This window comes from Nipponia nippon, unplaced genomic scaffold (genome assembly GCF_047370975.1).
Source record: "Nipponia nippon isolate SJK-2023a ecotype South Korea unplaced genomic scaffold, ASM4737097v1 scaffold_3, whole genome shotgun sequence".
Classification (NCBI taxonomy): Eukaryota; Metazoa; Chordata; class Aves; order Pelecaniformes; family Threskiornithidae; genus Nipponia; species Nipponia nippon.
In genome coordinates, this window is record NW_028262347.1 from 55,515,102 (window position 1) to 55,533,454 (window position 18,353).

The following is an 18,353-nucleotide window of genomic DNA, read 5'->3' on the forward strand; positions in this document are numbered from 1 at the left end:
CAATGTTTAACCAATAAAAATGTCAGTAATTTGTGGAACTCACTGTTCCAGTACGTACATCTGCTCCTATAAAGGTATTTTGAGTTTTGCCAGTAGCATCCTAGTATAGTTACAAATATACCTGCAGAGGGGCATAAATAGGTTTTTTTGTGTGTGTGAGTAAAGCCAGAGAACATTTTAAAATGTGTAACTTCCCCACACACATCCCTTTAGATGTAGAATTTAATAAACCCGTATTTGTACAGTCAGTTACAAAAGACAAATGTTTTGCCTTGGAATCTTACTGAAACCAAAATGGTTAGAAATGCCTTATTGCTGACCTGGAATGATCTCCGACATGTATGGGGAGGAAAGGTTCATATATATGTGAAACTTCTGGTATTTCAAGAAGATGCTAATGTAATTGCTTGCATTGCTTTCTAAACAAACACATTCCAAATAGCTTTTCCCACAGGCCCAGTGTTCCTTTGTGCTGTTTGTGTTGCGTGGCCGCCCACTGGCGCTTGTTCAGAGCAGGCCGCACCCTCTGCACAGCTTGGTGTTTTGCAGCTGTCGAAGTCCCTTGATAAGCATGGCACTGTTTGAATCCCCCACCTACCCGACACAGAGAGCTGCCCCTGCGCTGCACTTACGTACCCTAACTCTTCTCATGAAGCACTTGCTCATGTGGCTTAAGCCTTAGCCGCATGTTGAAACGCGGCAAGTCTGCCTTCTGCTTGTTTAAAAGTACATGCATGTATAATCTTTTATTTTCCTTCTTCCTGCAGGTGTTCCTTTTGATCCAGAGTGAGAAGATAAAGAATGATTTTGTTTACCTTAGCTGGCTAGCTCGCTGCTGTGAGTCACTTTACCTTCAACGTTGCAGAATGCAGATCCTCCTCTATTGCATCAGTCTTGGCAATCCACTTCCTTAATTGAATTTAATGTTGTAGGTGGATTCAGGACTGTGAAAGTGAAAAGCTGATTGCACTAGTTATAGCGTGGGTGGTTATTGCACCTTTCATACATCTGGCTTTAGTAAGCAATTACTGCTTCAGTGCAGCGCTGTTATAGTTCCGTCAATGCAGCTTTGTCCTAAGCAGTGAATCTTTTTCTTCTCCATTGTCTACTCAATTGCTTGAGTGAAGATTTTCTGTCTTAAAAGACTGCGTTACAACTCTAAAATGTTCAGAGTAAAACATAAAATAGAAGCATTCATACTGGGTCAGGCACAAGGGTCTGTCTAGCTCCAAGAGTAGCCAATGTCAGATGTCTAGGGAAGAGAAGAATCAGGCAAACATGTGTATTTTTTCTTCCTACCGCGTTACTCTTTGTATTGTCCAAATTCCTGTGCCTGAGGGATGTCCTTTTATAATCTCCATCGTGTTTTTTCTTTCATAAACTTTTCCATTCTTCCCTTGAAACCAGAAAATTTTTGCTATGTTTAATATCCTATAGCAAATTTTATTTAGTATTTCCGAGTCAGTTTTTAAAACATTGCAGAGTACACCTCAGTACAGATACAGCTGCAGCACCACGTACAAAAGAGTACAGAGGTGGACTGCTTTTCTGATGACTCAAGTCTGAGACTCCCTAGGCTAATTTGTTTTCCTTACAGTGCCTCAATACAAAAATGTTCTCTTATCATACAGTTTTCAGTAGTTGTACTTGGAATGTAAATACATTTGTTTTGGGACGTTATCCCATGTAGCAGATGTGGTCAACATCTCTAATGTGATCTTTCCAGACAGGCATATCACACCTATGGATGCCTATCTATGACTCTCTTTTAGGACATGACAGTTTATTTCCTTTTTCATTAAGCTGCAGTACCTGGTTGTGTTTGAGTGTTTTATATGTGAATGTTTTATGTGAATTTTTTTGATGGGAGAACTCCCATTGCAAAGGGAAATCACGGTTGTTCAGTCGACAGTGTTCATCCCTTTGATTCTGTACTATAGTAGTTCTCTGACATACGTCTGGAGATGCAGACCTCTTTGAAGGTGCTACTTATTATACAAGAAGTAGAATCAACGCCATGTTATCAATTAAAAAATTTCTAGCTCTTTCATAAGAGTTGCTATTTATTCTTGAGTGTGCTTTTTGCCATTCTGAATTCCTGCTGAAGTTTCAGTAGAGCTGCTGTGTTCTCCTGTCTGTCTTAAAATTTTGATTTTTCATTCCCAAACATCTGCTAGAATTCTTTGCAGAAACAACTGTTCAGTGATGAGTATAGTTATCTTTTTGTGTCAAGTATGTAAATTACTATTAGATCCTTCTGGATAAAAGCTGCTGTAGAAATTACAAAGCATTATAATACATTCATGTCAGAGTATGATTAGGTATTGAGTTGTAAACAATTCAATGCTGAAATATTTCCAAAGGGCAAAAAGTACCAGAGATGCATCTTTTTGGATGCTAGACAGTATTTTTTTGTTTAATATTATTGTACTAGTTATACCAAATTCTTCTTGAAGAGAAGGGAAAAAAACATTGAATTAGCACAGTACTCCATTTTTGTAGACAGATGGGTTGGTATTTGGAAATTAAGACCTGGCTGTTTGTCACTGTGTATGGTATCTGGAGCTGATGAAAGAAAAATCTGGTGCGATGTCTTGCTGCCTCCTAAATGAGAAGTGTCTATAAATTCTGTGATTTGGTGTTACATATTTAATGTTGATATTCAGTTCAGTGCCAATTAAATTTTTTCTGTGTGTAGAAACACATAATCCTAAATCTCACCATCTAAATGGACTGCCACAGTTCATTGTCCTGCATAAAATAACTTCTCTAATGCTTTCCATTCTATTTCTTAATCACATCTGAAATCATGAGAGTTGTGCTTATTGTTGTATCTGTGAAATATAAATGGAGATGTAAACGCCATAATTATTCCTCTTGACATTGGTATTCTCTGATAAATTGCTGTTATCGCTAGTAAGGCAGAAGATAAGGATAAGTTTCCCTTCCCAACCTCATGCTCACTGGCTGAGGCATGGATTTACATTAAGCAAAGAAATTTAGGAACATTTATTCCACCTGCCATTTAGTATTTTAGTATTGTGCATGGCGTATTCTTTTCACAATCCCAGCTTTTTGTTGTTATTGCAGATATCATGAATAAGAAACCACAGTTGGCCTGGAAGCTCTATCTGAAGATGGAGACCTCAGGGGAGTCCTTTAACCTTTTGCAGCTCATTGCAAATGATTGCTACAAAGTGAGTCTTCTCTTTAGAATTTGGTGTATGGCATGTTAATTCAGCGATTGTAACAACAGCCATTTTTTTGATCCTTTCCATCATTGTCATCACTAATGAACTTTCTTTTATAACAGTAGGATGTCTAATAATGTAAATGAGTTGGCAAGGATTACTCAGTATTTTAAGCTACAGGTCTTCTTGGTAGACAACCCACTGATCAGAACATTGGTAAATGACTGCATGCTTGGGCTATCAGTAATGATAACAGTTTCTTCTCCTACTAGGGATTCATTGTTGTTAGAAATTACAAGAAACTTTTAAGAAAAAAAAGTCTAGCGTAGATTCAGCAAGGAGCCTCATGCTGCATTTTTTTCTGGGACAGTGTTATTTTTTCCTTAAAGCTTGTAATGGCAATGGGAGATACTCCTTTGTTAATCACAAGAAATGGAAAGAGAATTCCAACAACTACTATTCTGTCTGCCCAAGTGGGGCAAAGAGACACTGTGTGTGTGTGTGTAGTCATTAGGAAAAAACTACTTGGAAAAAATGGTGAGCTTAACTGCCTACAGTGGGATCCCTGCTAACACATAGTAGTTCTTCTTTTGAATCTTTTCTAGAGGGGACTTTTAAAGAGATGAGGTTAGACTAAGCTGTCTAACATTTTTAAAAGTCAAGCCAGACAAGACAATGTCCACTTTAGTAGGGATGCTCTGGGCATTTTAGAACAAGTTAAAAGATATGCTGCCTTACTTGTACTAAGCTTCTAGATTGTGTTTACTAAAATTTCTGATGCTCTGTGCTAATACACTGCTGGCACACCTCCAAATTCTAGTTTATACAAAGCTATGTTAACAGTGAAGAGATCTTGGGAAGCTGATTACAATTCTGCGTAAATTCCTAACATCTAGTTCTTCAGATGGTGTCTATACACAGTGAGACTTAGCTCTGATTCAAGTTTTTTTGCTGTTCTGCAAAGCATGAAAGAAAACATGAGAGCTTCATCTGCAGGATGGATGTAGAGGCATATAAAGCAAACTTGTTTGAGAGGATTGTAAATGGCACTATAGGAGAAAGAAAAATTGGTTGTCCTATGCAGAGTACTGCTGTGCAAGATTTCAGTAGACAATAATAGAATGCCGTATCCAGCATCCTCTCTGCCACCTACAAGGATGATTGCACTGTGTTGGGACTTAGAGGAGTAGCAGCTCAGTGACAGGAGAAAAGGATGTTCTTTGGAAAAGTGGCATGGTGAGACACAGGCCATCCACTTTTCAGAATGTATTGGCCAGAGCCAGAAGGTGGACTGAAGTTGTTTGGGGAGCAACCATTTTAGATTTAATTTAAATTAAATGTAGAATATAAAGTCAGATTGTAATTTTGTGACTGTGAAAATATAATAGTTCACTGTTTTAAGAAGGCAGATGTGAGAAGAGGATCAAAACACAGATAATAGGTGTAAAGCTCATGGAGCTGGTTCAGTGGAGCCTAATGCAAGTGAATACACAAGAACTAGCAGCTATTAGCATTGGCTTATTAGAGATACAGTGACCAAACTTGCCATCATAGAGGAAAGATAGTAAGCTGAGTCCCACTGGAAAACCTCCAAATGATTCTCAGTTCAGCCAAGCTCTCCAGAGAGCAGCAATATCTGCATACTATCTGTAACTTTTTTTTTTTCTGTTTTCCTTCTTCTGACAAAGTAACATGTTCTCAAAATCCTAACAAACACATAACAAAGTCAGAAAATCTACCTTATGATTTCAAAAGCATTCTTCTAAAACTAAGTGAATTATCTCTTGTACATCTTTCAAGTATTCAATTCACCATCTCACCCTAAAAGTGTTGTTGCTCAAGCAAGTGGCTATGCCTCTGGTGTTTCCTGTAGCTGCAGTTTGTGAAAGCAAGTTGACAATCAGACCATATGTAAAATCTCTCTCTCTAGACCATTTTAAGTCTCACTTAAGTCAGTTGATTACTTTGCCTAAATTCTTCTCAAAAACGTTATTGTATTCTAGAGAAGAAGGAGCTCTACACTTTGGATTTATCTAGACCTCTTAAAAACGGCACTTACAGGACTAATTTTTTCAGCCTAATTATGTGTCTACATATGGCCATAAATGACCACTCCAAAGACCAAGGAATTTAATTTCAAAAATGATTGCTATAGTGTTATAACTTGTCTTTCTATACTACCAGCTGTTTGTACCTCTTCCACTAAATGGCAAGGCCCCTGTCGTTTGAGTTTATATAGCATTTTCCAGTTGTTTCTGAAACACTATATTATATTGGAGGTCCACAGACAGCACCAGAGCTGTAACTTAAGGCGGCAGTCGTAGTGGGCTTCACTCAACAGAATGCTGAATGAACATGGATGGAGCAAGGTCAACAGTGTCCTGAGACTAGGTGTAGCTGGATGCCCCGTTGCTATGCTGATAGAAGTTGCTCAGTGAGGAAGCTGGGAGGCAGGACTTCTGGCTAATTTCTTGCTGCTTTTCATGCAATCACCCATCTTACCGATATAGGGAACAGCACATGACTCGGGGTAAAGCATTTCCTGCTTTCGTGTCAGATAGAAGGAGGACATTAAACCAGTATCTGCCTAATGGAACTAGATCAGATGCCAGTTTGGAGAGATCAGTATTCATTTTTTTCTTTTTAGCTGACACATCTGATACTGTTTAACTCACTGTCTTTATTCCCATCCATCTCAGTGCTTGCCAGTCACCTGTGGTTAAAATCACCCTTTATGTGACGAAAAGGGAATTATTACTCATTCTGTAGTACCTGTATTTCTCTGACTAAAGTTTTCAAACGTAACTCCCACAGCCTGTCCTTTTTTCTCAGCAGATGCAGGCTTCTGGCCACCAAAGGATGAGAGATTGTGCTCAGTCTGCCTTCTGTGCTCTCATGGGAAGATGCTAGCCACAAACAACATTGCTATTCAGGCTTGCCCAAGTGACGAACGCTCACAGTCATAGACGAGGTCCACATGAGCTATGCTGACTTCAAAAGCCACAGTTACTGTGGTCACTCCTTTTGCACTGACTGTTTCCAACCAACTTGCATCTTGTTCCCATTTACAAGTAGAGAACCTAAGGCAGAAAAGATAGAGTACACAGTAGATTTTGCTATGCATAGGAAAACTTTGGATTATAGAGTCACTGAATCTTATTTTGTACTGTACTGTAACAGTGAAGAAAAAAAAATGGCTCTAAGTTAAACCCAAAATACACCCAAATATGTCTCTGTGACCATCTCTAGATGAGGAAAAGTGGTTCCATTTTCAAATGTTTGGACTAGTTTGAAGTTGATATTCTATCAAGGGCTTTGGTATAGTCGGTATGACACTAGATAGGGCACCTCATGAAAAAAAATTCTGTAAGCTAGTGTTATCTGTATATGATCAAAACAACAGTGCTGATTGTTGCCAACTAATAAAGTTCGCAGTGCAGTTTGTCTATAATATGTTCAAAGACAGACCAGTAATGTGATAATACCACCTGTTTCCCTACGTAGAACTGAAATGTGCCTGTTCTGTGTCACTTGCTGCCTGCAGAAAAACAGGAAAATGCAGATTGCTTCTGTGACTTACTGCTGATTTCAGAAAACTGAGCTCAAAATTTTTAATCCCCTTCTGAAAGATGGTCATATAGTCAGGAATAATGTTTCACTTTCTGTGCAGATGCATCAGTTTTACTATTCAGCCAAAGCGTTTGATGTTCTGGAGAGACTGGACAGTAATCCCGAACACTGGGAAGGCAAGAGAGGTGCTTGTGTGGGTATCTTTCAAATGATCTTAGCTGGCCGAGAAGCAAAGTGAGTATTCTGCGTTGTATCTGAATTTATTTTGCTCTTTTCCTATTTCCAGTTAGCTGTTAGCCAGAATCATAATCTTAGCTTTAGGACTATATATCCTCTTCCAATTCTTTATTGACCTTTCAGAGAACAGACACTCTGGCCAGTGGTTCCAGTGTTCAATTTGAAGTGTATCTTCCACACCAACAGTTATAGAATATATTGTAGAGAATAACTTATCAGCAAATGCTATGAACTGCAGGAAACCAAAATACATCATTAGTTATTATGCTAGGAGGAGATAAGTTATAAACGTAGTATGTTCATGAACCAAGGGAAAAGAACCTCATTTCACGTTGATGGCCTAAGAATGGAAAACTGTCCCATGACATTTTAAGGTTCATAGAAGAGAACTAAGGAAACATTTACTCAGCGCTGTAGGAAGGACACGATTTCTCTAAACAACGAGTAGATGAGACTGTGTTTTCACTAAAATTTGCTTTCTGAAGACACTGTCCATGTCGGACAAATATACTTACTTGATGAAAGCTTAAAGAAAATTATCTGTATTACTGATAATTTTGCTTTCTGCCCATTTCACTGGATGGGAGAATGAAAGAGAGTAGTGAGGCTGTATTGAAGAACTGTTCCCTTGTGAATATTCTGCTGTGACGCCAGATGGCCATTCTCCCCTGGCCAAAGTTGCTGTTTTGTACATGACTGGTAGGTGTGTATCTTGGCTTCTACACCTTTGTAATATTCCCTTCTCTGCTGGAATAATCTCATTAACTACTGCACCCTTCAAGTGTCCTTTTAGCAATTACTGCAGTAGATGCAGTAAAATACACGTAGGTTGCCTGTTTTTCAATATGCATACACGTTGATGCTGTAAAGTAGCTGGCAAACTGCAGCTTCATCCTGGTTTATCCTATTGGTAATGTTCATTTCCATGTTATTTGTATTAATGTGTAAGGCGCTTTGGCAGCATTAAGCTAGATGTTGTCATATTGAAGACAAGCAAGTAGCATTAAAGAAAAAAAGTTTGTTTTGTTCTGGGGAACTATTTTGCAAGAGTGAAGATTTATATATAAATACACACACACACATGCACTAAGCTCCAAACTAATTACATTTTGCTAATTTTTTTTTTTTTTACTTTTGATTTCTCTCCTTGTTGAAACTGTACAAGACTTTTTTGGCCCCCTGGGATCTAATCTACTGTGCTTTTTTACCTATTCCTGCTCTGCAGATGAATGGACCTCTCTGTCTAGGAACCATGTTTTGCAAAATAGTTTGGATGTGGGTAGTTGTTTATTGTATCAGTTGGGTCTCACCCTCATTTAAATCTTTGCTTTTCACCTTTTTAGAGAGACTCTACGGGAAGTACTGCATCTTCTGAAGAGCACTGGTAATTCTCAAGTAGAGTACATTGTCCGCGTCATGAAAAAGTGGGCCAAGGAGAACAGAGTTCCTGTTTAAGTCAGTGCCACAAAATGCACCGGGTCAGTTATTATTGTGCGTGTGGCTGTAAGATGTGGGTCTTGCTTTCTCCTGTGCATTCTGGGTATCTCCTTCCTTGCAGGACTTCAGACTATCAAGCAGGTTGACCCAGCTGAGCAACAGCATAGTGCAGTGAGACTGCAAAACATTCAGCAAGTATTGGTTTTTTCACTAAAGCTTTATTGGTAGTTTTTTCTGTTGTACCACCCTCTATTCCTCATTCAAAGTTTCTCGGTTTTTTAGTAGTAATTCCAACTGTCCACAAGTCAAAGTGCTCCTCAGATGTTCCCCAGATTTCTCAACTCCAAGTTACTAGAGTGCATTGTGGCGTTTTTTTTAGCAGGTCTTCTGGAGAAGAATCATTTATTAAATGGCTGAGACAAATCTACTTCAGCAAGAGGTGGAATGTGGCAAGTAGAGAGAATGACGGTGACAACCAAAAACCAGTACTAGGGTATCAGATAAAGACTGCTATATATTACCTGTCCGGTGTAAAATACAAACTGAGCACTGTCCTTTTCTGGATAAATCTCAATAACTAATACCTTCACCTTTTATTTTTGTCTATAAGGATTGTTTTCTCTCTTACCATTAGTTGTGCAGATGAGGGTTAATCAACCCAAAATGCCAAGCTTCGAAGTGGCTTATTTGCTTTCTAGGTTGGTAGCAAAGCATGACAGTACCATCTTTTTCAGATCATGGAGATTTGAGCGACTGTATTGTTCAATCTTGCTTTGAGGCCTGACACTTCAAACATGTATTCATGTTAATATCATTCATGTCAGTAATCCACTTAGTTTAGCCATCTTATGGGTGAAAGAAGTGTATGTTTTGACTAATTTTCTTCAGCATTTACCACCCTAGGTAGCAATATATTTATTATACTTTTGGATTTATTATACTCTCCTGTTTTCTAAGGAGAACAGTTCAGGGAATATATAATTCTAAAAGAAGGCAACAGTTATAACATATAAATGTATTGTATGTTTTGCGGCAAAAAAAATTGTATATTATTTGTAAAAGGAAAATTTACAATTTGTAAATTTTTAAAATACTGACAAAGTATTTTTTTATCTTTTGGGGGGAAACTCAGAATACTGTATTCTCTACTGTCTGCTTTGATTAAAGCTCTTAACTGAATCTGCAGTTGAGTGTCTTGTTGGTCTGTGTTGCTTCATACTGAAGAATTTGAAATAGTATATTCATTTTGCTGTGGAAGAGGGCAGATTTGTGACTGGTCATTAAATGTACGTTCAGTAATCAGTCAAAGGCAAGCCAATGGCCTTGGTCCTGATTTTATGGTGGTTTGATGCTGAAAATAAGGAGGCTGGGTGTATAAGGAACATATACGCCTTTCTGCCATATAGCATAGTCAGTATTTTTACTGCTTTAAGCAAAAACTATGAGTATCATCATTCAGGTATCTAGAAGTACATTGATAGTTGTGGCTACTTGCACTTACATGTATTCACATCTAGAAAACTGATCCATCATACTAGCACCAATAATAGAGCCTTTCAGCAGGGGCAATGTTACACTGATTTGAAAGAGGTGTGAAAGGAGAAGTATTTTCACTGCAAGCAGTTAGAAAACACCTTTCACTTGGAAAAGGCATTTTTGTTTTTCCTCCCACTTTAATTAACTTGGAAACAGATCGGGAATACAATTATGAGCCTTGGTACAAAGCTTCAAAAAATCACGTTGGTGGCTTTGTAGCAGATGTTAAATGCATCTAATTACTCCCTTTATTGAAGCTTAACCTGCAGGAGAGCTGAAGAGCATCCAAATCCATTGCAGACCATTTTACATGTTGGTTGGATCTTCTGAAATAAGTGTGATGGCATTGCAGCATAAGGGCTTGGGGACTAATTTTAAATTCTCTGTCTGTGACCAGTGAAGAAGTTTTTGAAAACCTCGCTTTTATTCACTATAGTCTCAAAGTCATATTTGATATGCTAAATAATGTGGGTTTTAGCACAGTGCATTTTATTGACTGGTAATAAAGCTTTTGTCATTTAAGACATAAAGAACAGGGGACTGCAGGGCTTTGCCTTGAGCAGTGATGAAATAAAAGATGTATTACATATTGTCCTAGCATTTAGAGTCTTGGTAATGGAACAGATAGGTAGGTGCTATTAAAATGCAGAACAAGAAAAGTCCTGAAATATTGATGTTTATTTTACCTTGGAAATATGTTCTAAGAACATCTTCCGTTGTTTAATCTGAGATCATATTCAAAGAACAGAAGTGTGAGTAGGAGTTGCCTTAGCTGCTACAGAAAGGGAAGTTAATAAATAATTTCTCAGGTAGAGTTAACAAAATTTTATCCCTGCCCACTTCCTTATTTCCATGAACTGTGGAAATGTAAGGAGTCAAGGTACTCTAAATAGGACAGCTAGGAGTGAAGGCAGATGTGGAGAAAAGCAACAACAAAAGTGACCTATACAGAACAAGCAGGCAGTGAAGGATGCATGTGCAGAGTCAGGGAAACAGGTAAGTTTATTGGGTTGGGAGTAAGTGAATATAAAATTGAAACAGTAGCATTTCAGATAATGTACTGGAAGAGAGACTAAGGCAGAAAGAAATTGCTCCATCATTAGAATTTCAAGGAAGAGTATGGAAAATACAGTTACTTCTTGTACTCTGAATAAGCATCTGATTCTGGAAAATAAGCTATAGAGAATGCACAGAAGGTACTGTGCTAGCAATCATGTCGTTAATAGCGACCAGTAGAGAAAGCCAAACCCAAAACGGCATGTAACTTCTTTTAGTTGGGCACTGACCCGTTCCTGATAGATAAGGAAAATGACCAACATTCATGCCAATAACATCTAAGTGAATTACACTGCCGGGGAGGACGTTTACCCTGTCTGTTGCTGCAAGTGAGTTCCAGGATATCTCTGCTTTGGCCAGCATCTGAACTGATCCAAAAGAGCAGCAGCCCTCTTGGATTAATTCTGGAATCCGGCATAGAACTTCTAAGTGCAGTAACAGCCGGAGCCAAGTAACGTACTAAACTGGAGGTGGCAAGTTCCCTGTGAAGGAAAAGTCACGTCACGTTCCAACTCTGTGGACTGTAGCAGGCATTTAGGTTTACGTGGTTCCCTCAGCTTGAAGATCGCTTGTTGATCTTCCTAAGAAAGTTAGGTCTAAGGTTGAATAAGGAACTTGGCCATTAGCTAGTAAGACACAAAAAAAACCCAATTACATGTATAGGTGCTGCTACGTGTAGCTTCACTAGGTGGGACCTATACGTACATTGAGGAACTCATCAGGGTTTTGCCCATTGGTTTACTCCTTAAACAAATTTTCCCTATATTATCTCCAGAAGTAATTTCCAGTCACTCTTTTTTGAGTTTCTTTTCCAGACTTCCCTCTCCCCATTTCATCTATTCATATGATCACTGATTAAGCACATAATTGCAGGAAAGTGTCACCAGTAACCATTAAAATCAAGTCTTTAATCGACTACTAGATAATCTGGCCTGACTACATATTGCAAGATGGTAGGCTTCATCTGCTAATCTTTGTGTTGAATCCAATAACTTGGATTTCCATAAAAACCTTTGCCAGAAAAACTTAAAAGTCTTAATGTGAAGGTGGACAATGAAAAATCCATAGGTTTACTTTGCAATTTATTCAAATGGTTAAATTGCCTTTGCTCTTTTAGAAATCGTACCTTAATTCTAAATTCAGCTTGTTTGGTCTTGTTTTCTAACATTTGATTCTTCCGATGTTCATCTTTGCCACTAGTCATTAAAGCCTAGCATTCTTTATTTTGGTTTGGGTTTTTGGTGGTGTGGGTTTTTTTGGGGTTTGGATTTTTTTTTTTTCCCATCTTTAGGTATGCATCAGCTGCAAGCAAGTCACCTCTGTCTGTACTGAAGACAGCATCCCTTGTAAGGGTATTTTCCAGGCTGGAAAACTGGCAATCAGTTTGTCAACAGATTTTTTTAAAAAACATGGCCATGAAGCACTGGGCATAATTTATCACCGTATGTGACACTGGAATATGCTCCTCCATGCTGCTGCTCACTATTCTGCTACATGTGTACTCAAAGACTGCATTCACCCTTTTTGCCGTATTATCACAGGGGGAGCTTGCCTTCAATTGCTTCTTGACTGTGACATGACACCTAGGGTTTTTCCAGAACTGGTATTTTCCAGGATAGCGTCTGCCCTTCGGAAGAGACAGCCTACTTTTAGCTCTACAAAAAATATATTTTGTTTGAACGGGCTGAGTTTTCCAGCTTATGCAGATCACTCCGTGTGAGTGTCTTATCCTCGCTAATTACTAGTCTGTTTCTCTGCAGCCTTTTATTAGTGCTGTTTTACATCTATATCTGTATCATCAAGGGATACGTTGGCTCCTCCATCCTTCTAGGACCCTACTAAAGTAAACCCCCAAAACATTCTATTAATGATGGCTACTTTTCATCACTTGTCATTCACAACTTCTCTAACATGTACCTTATGGATACTGTATTACACTATTCTTTTAAATTAGGTATATGACATTAGAAATGTATGTATTGCCTTTGTATAACTGCAATATTGTTGTATTCGGCTAAACTTGTAAAAAATCCATGTCATGGGAGTTCATACTTCCCACTCATTCTTTATTAGATGAACCTTACCGCACCCCAGAAAGACTGATGGGTCCAGTTGTTCAAGGCTGCTTGCAGAATTTGAAACAACTTTTTTCCCCCCTGTAATCACATTTAGAAGCCACACACCAAAAGCTTACTTTTGACTTTGTAGAGTTTAAACTTTCATTTGGAATAAATAAAGCAGGCATTTCACATCTCTGGGCAAGGGACAGTTCCTAAATTCCTTATAGGTCTTGCTTAATTGATGAATTACACTAGCATCTATTTTTAGATTTAAAAATAAAAATCTGTGTTTAGTAAGAGCTGTGACTTTTGAGAAGACACAGTATATTCTTCAACTAAAAAGAGAACTTCTGTTTCAATTCATACTTACACATTATATTGTGCTTAATTGCTCCACGTTATATTATTCTTAATAATTCTTTAAGAGAATTTAAAATAATGAATGCAGTAAAATAAATAATGGTCTTTAAAATGCTTTTACAAGTAGATCTTCAAGAACCTGGGACTTAGCTGTTCTCAGATACAGCTAAATGAAACTGAAAGGTGGGATACTACCTACGCTGTTGTCTCTGCACTGCGCTTTCATGGACCCAGGAATTGCATTGCTTTTTTGGAGTCCTCAAACCACATTTTAAGCTGGCCCTTAACTAGGGAAGAGTGGTGAGCCTCAGACTCCACCATCTGTTCCTTCATCGCTGCAAGCAACTTGGTGGTCAGTTCTGTGAAAAAACACACACAACAATGCAGAATTATATAATATACAATAGTGTATTTTAAGAATACATATAATAATGTTGAGATGGTTTATGTCATGCAGAAAAGAACCATGCTTCAATTCTAACAGTTACATTGCGCACTGTAGCAGCTATAATTTCCTTTGACAATTTTGTCCTGCTTAAGCGTGATGGGATCATTATGCCCGTCTACTCTAAAGCTGCTGGTAATCTTTTTCTTGCCTCACATCAGTGGGTGAGGCCATTATATGGGTAGCCATTATGCGACAAAACACAATGTCTTACTTTGCAGAGCTGGTGAATTAATTCCTATCACATGAAGTAAATGTCTCTCTTGAATATCAATCCATGTGTGATAGCTGTGTCTAAGAAAACTTTAGAAACATTAAACTACAAAAACCGCTAAACCAGGTCTTAAACTGCCGGGTATGTTCCCAATACTGATGGTTATCATAACATTGGTATTCTACAAGTTTAATCTTACTTTTGTCTGACTTATTCATGACGCCACATGAGCTGAACTTAAGTCATCACTGAACAAACTGAGTAGTTATTTATATAAAACAACGCTGGTTTTGCCCACCATTTAAAGGCAGAACAGCTATTTTCAGGTCACAGCAAAGTAACTTCTGAGGCAAGCTTTACAAGACTTCCCACTCAGTTTAGCTAGTTATTCCCAAACAGGTTCTGTCGCTGTGTCCGCTTTTCATTTCTGCACGTTCTCCTTCCCTACCGAGTGTCTTCCCTTCCCATCCATCCGCTAAAGTGGTTGGCCTTACAGGACTACCACGAAGTACTGCCGAAGTACTGCTGTTTTCCACTTACCTCTTCCTCCCCTCGCCCCACCTCTGAGCATTACTTGCCTTGCTCTGCTTCAGAGGCGTTCTAGGCAAGATTTATTCAAATTTGTAAAATATGTTAAGTCCTATGGAGGGCTAGAAATAAGTAAGTACAATGCTAAGAAATAACTCAGTCTCTTAAAACGGAGAGGAAGTATTCAGATAAGTACTCAATATAAGTTAAATCTGACTATACAATTACTTATCAATGTAAGGGGGAATTCTTTTAAGGCCAGGAAAATGGCATTTGAAATACAGCTGTCGTACAGAAAATGTAGCTTGTTTTCACATGCATTTCTGATATGTAGCATTCACTCTGTTCTTAAAATCATCATTGCTATTGCTGCTATTCTACACTTGTTTTAACATGCTCAAAAATCTTTAAATTTCATGTGTCTTCTCAAAATACAACTTGAGGTGGTAAGAAAACAGAGTTTAATAAAATGACATTTGTCTATTTAAATTATTCATGTATGGAAAATCGTTTTCCATAAGTAATTTTTCAGATGCTATTTTTAATGCTGTGGCAACTCAAAAGCAGCGTTGTGTTGAATCTGCAACCTCGGTATGTAGTTAATTCTCGGCGATGAATATGTGCTTTGCTTTTTGAAGGCAATTTGGCTTGGAAATAAAATCATGGAAGTATGAAAATGCTGAACTGCACATGCAAAGCATGCTTCTGACTATTCTGATCGTAAGCTTGTATCAATGTTAAAAATGTGGTAATTTGTTTATGCAATCACCCTCAGCTGTCTGTGATAATGTGCCCTTATTTAGATGTAGAACTTTATATAAGTAAAAGCAGTGTCCAAAGTGCTGAGAGGCATTGAAAAAAATGGTTAGGAAATTGGAGTTTTTGTAAAATCAGTCTGAAAGTCAAAGGGGGAACTAGAGAAAAAATAAAGAAAATTTCTCCAAGGTAAAATTCCTCCAAGGTCACAGCCAAATATGTTGTATGTCTTTATGATTCATAGAAGGTTGCTTTGCAATCCACATATGTATTATATGTAATTCTCCTTTTTGGGAGGGTGAATGTTGCTTGACAGTTGTTTCCTGAACAGTAACTAGACTAATTTTTAATATATTACAGTATTTAATAAACAAAATAAATTTCTGGTAATCATTAAAATATTTGTATTTCACCAAAAAAACAGAATATATCACAGTGGCGAGTGACCAAAGCTAGTCTGGCCCGCAGTCTGACTGGCTCTGTTATCACGGGCACTGAGAGTGTTTGTCTTGTCCTAGGTCAGCACTCACAAGAAAAACCCTCAGCAAGAGCAAATCTATGGCACATTAGCTTTTGTATTGCTGAGAATTACTTCCAGACCCTTTTACCTCATTAAACAGCATTGCTTTTAGTGTAGAAATTGCCATTCAAACTGAGAATTCCCTACACGGCCAGTCTTTCTCATTCGTGTTACAGGTGGGTGGGGTAGCTACTTGAAATTGTGACTCACGTATTCTTGTGTGTTTTTAATTACTACTGGAAGAATAAAACCAGCAGAGATAAGAGAATAACCTGACTCCAATGTTTCAGAGAGGCTGGTAATCTTCGGCTGCCTCCAGGGGTGCTGGCCTGATGGAACAGGCTTTTCATCGGAGATAAGCGTCCCATACCGCAAGCATCTTTAAAGAAATGGTGCAAATGAGGAAAAAAGTGAGGCACAACTCCCCAGAGCACATAATCCCTCTCAATCTCTGTAAATACCTAGGTGTTTTTACACTGTCAAATGGGCAGGTGTGAATCATAAAAGAGCTACCATTAAGGAAATCTATTCTTTCCAAAGGCAGCTCCTCTTCAATTTTAAACTCAGCATAAGTACGGTTTAAGTGACATTATTAGACACAATCAACATGTGACAGGCAGATGCTGCTCAGTTTAAATTTCTTCACCAGTTCATTGAATTCCGCTCCCTTTCTAGATATTTGTATTTTTAATGAAAAAAGCTTTTTGTGTGTGTGTGTTACTGGGTACTCCTCTACAAAATCTCTTCTGTGTTTATTTCTGATGTATCCCTTCTTGCTATTCTTTAGATCTCCAAGAAAATTCCAGGATTTTAGCTAAAAGGTTATTTTATCTTTGGTAATGCGGTGGTTTTGATTTTCTTCTGACCACTTAGAAGGTATCTAATTTTTTTGCCTCTGTTTCCTCCTCCTTCTTAGAAAAGTAAAGTGTACACTTGCAAGGAGGAATTTCCTAGTGATTTTAGACCTCAAACTTATCTTCATTGCTTGGCAGAGAAAACCTTTCAGATGCTGACATTCCCAAATTAGTTTCAGTTAAGACACGGCGTCCACACACCACTTCACCTAGAATCATTACTACTGGAGAAGTTTACAGCTTATTTGTCGGCCTCAACTGAGTTCACCCTTAACATTAGGAAAGCTTAAAGACTAAGGTCGCATGCTTGTTCTGGCAAGAAATCTTGACACCGGAAGCAGAAACAATGAATAACAATTATGTAAAAAATAAGATGTAACTAGAAAAGCATTCTTATCTTGTTAGTTAGAATTGACTTTGCTACCCCGTTATCTGAGGGAACAAATTACCAGCATTCTGCCTGGTAAATGCACCCACTTAAGAACTGATGTTTAATGTCTTAATATCTCACCTCCTCTCCAGGATGGAAAGCTGTTCCCAACAGCAGCTTCTTGGAGCAGCTTGCTCTTCCTTGGCCAAGATGCAGTTCTTCTTTCCATTTTCTCTCATCCCTTTCTCTTTCTAATCTGCTATTCCATGTAAATGCAGCATTTGAAGCTTTCCATTTTTCCCGAGTTTCCTTTAAGTTAACGATCTTATTCTATTTATTCGCTTAAAGAATGTTACTATACTCTGTAGATCATAAAAATCACTAGTCACACAGCAGTTGTGTCAGTTTTGAAGTTCTCATTGAGAAATTGCACGTGAACAGCACAGATGACAGATAACACCCCCACCTTTGGTTGAGGAACTTGCACTGCCATGACACATGCAGTCCTGTAAACCCCTTCACTTTTCTAACATGAAGACTCGCTCTGGTTTCTGGCTTATTTTTAATATGAGATAAAAGCCATCATTTTGTTTTCATCAGCTACCTCCTACATACCTAGTACTGCCATTCATGCTGTCCTGGCACACAGCACGGTATTGGAAGACCATTCCTCATCTCAGGAACTGAACAAAAGATGCACCTAAATCCACTTTTAAAGGTAAAAAGTGTTTCCAGTTACAGGAGCAGTAACTACCTTTTGCATAAACATTGTTGCTGCTCTTAAAACTTCTATTGTCATTGAAACTTTGAATTTTTGATCAGGTTTGTTCAAAGCTTTTCTTGAAGTTCTTGAAAGGAGTCCAGTGTCTCCTAGGCTCAAACTTTCATTCTCCAAGGAGCAAGGTTTGACCAGTTCACAGGGAGCAATATACCAACGCATGGGATAAAGTTCACAGCCATGGTTGCTCTGCCTTGAAATTGTGATAAGTGAGTATTACTGCCCTGGCAAAGTATATCCTAATTACCTGAAGCTAATGCACTCTTTCTAGTCCCAACATCTGGCCTTTCTCCACCTGCCTACAGTCCTTCTAAAGCACTGTTTACTTCACTGAATAAAGTACTTTGGACTTTTTAAGGACGTGGCAGAGCAGCTGGTAACAACTCTAAGCGCACATGCCTGAGCAGAGAAAGCTAGAGGTATGTTTTGCAGGAAATGGTA

At 38.3% G+C, this 18,353-nt stretch overlaps 1 protein-coding gene and 1 long non-coding RNA gene across 3 annotated transcripts in view; one reads left to right on the plus strand and one right to left on the minus strand.

Annotated features, from left to right (window-relative positions):
- Nucleotides 1-9,604, plus strand: part of IFT56 (intraflagellar transport 56) — a 50,062-nt gene extending 40,458 nt beyond the window's left edge. For both annotated transcript variants that reach the window (XM_087765131.1, XM_087765132.1), the window contains 4 exons: nucleotides 768-837; nucleotides 3,091-3,197; nucleotides 6,862-6,995; nucleotides 8,342-9,604. In XM_087765131.1, the coding sequence (XP_087621257.1) occupies nucleotides 768-837; nucleotides 3,091-3,197; nucleotides 6,862-6,995; nucleotides 8,342-8,453 (423 nt within the window). In that variant the 3' untranslated portion in view covers nucleotides 8,454-9,604. The remainder of the gene's footprint in view (nucleotides 1-767; nucleotides 838-3,090; nucleotides 3,198-6,861; nucleotides 6,996-8,341) is intronic.
- A 3,883-nt stretch (nucleotides 9,605-13,487) lies between these two features.
- LOC148054639 (uncharacterized) lies at nucleotides 13,488-17,614 on the minus strand. The gene is made up of 3 exons (XR_015706784.1): nucleotides 17,276-17,614; nucleotides 16,183-16,289; nucleotides 13,488-13,806 (listed from the first exon to the last, which is right to left on the minus strand). It is a non-coding gene; the product is annotated as an uncharacterized LOC148054639 (long non-coding RNA).
- Nucleotides 17,615-18,353: the final 739 nt, after the last annotated feature.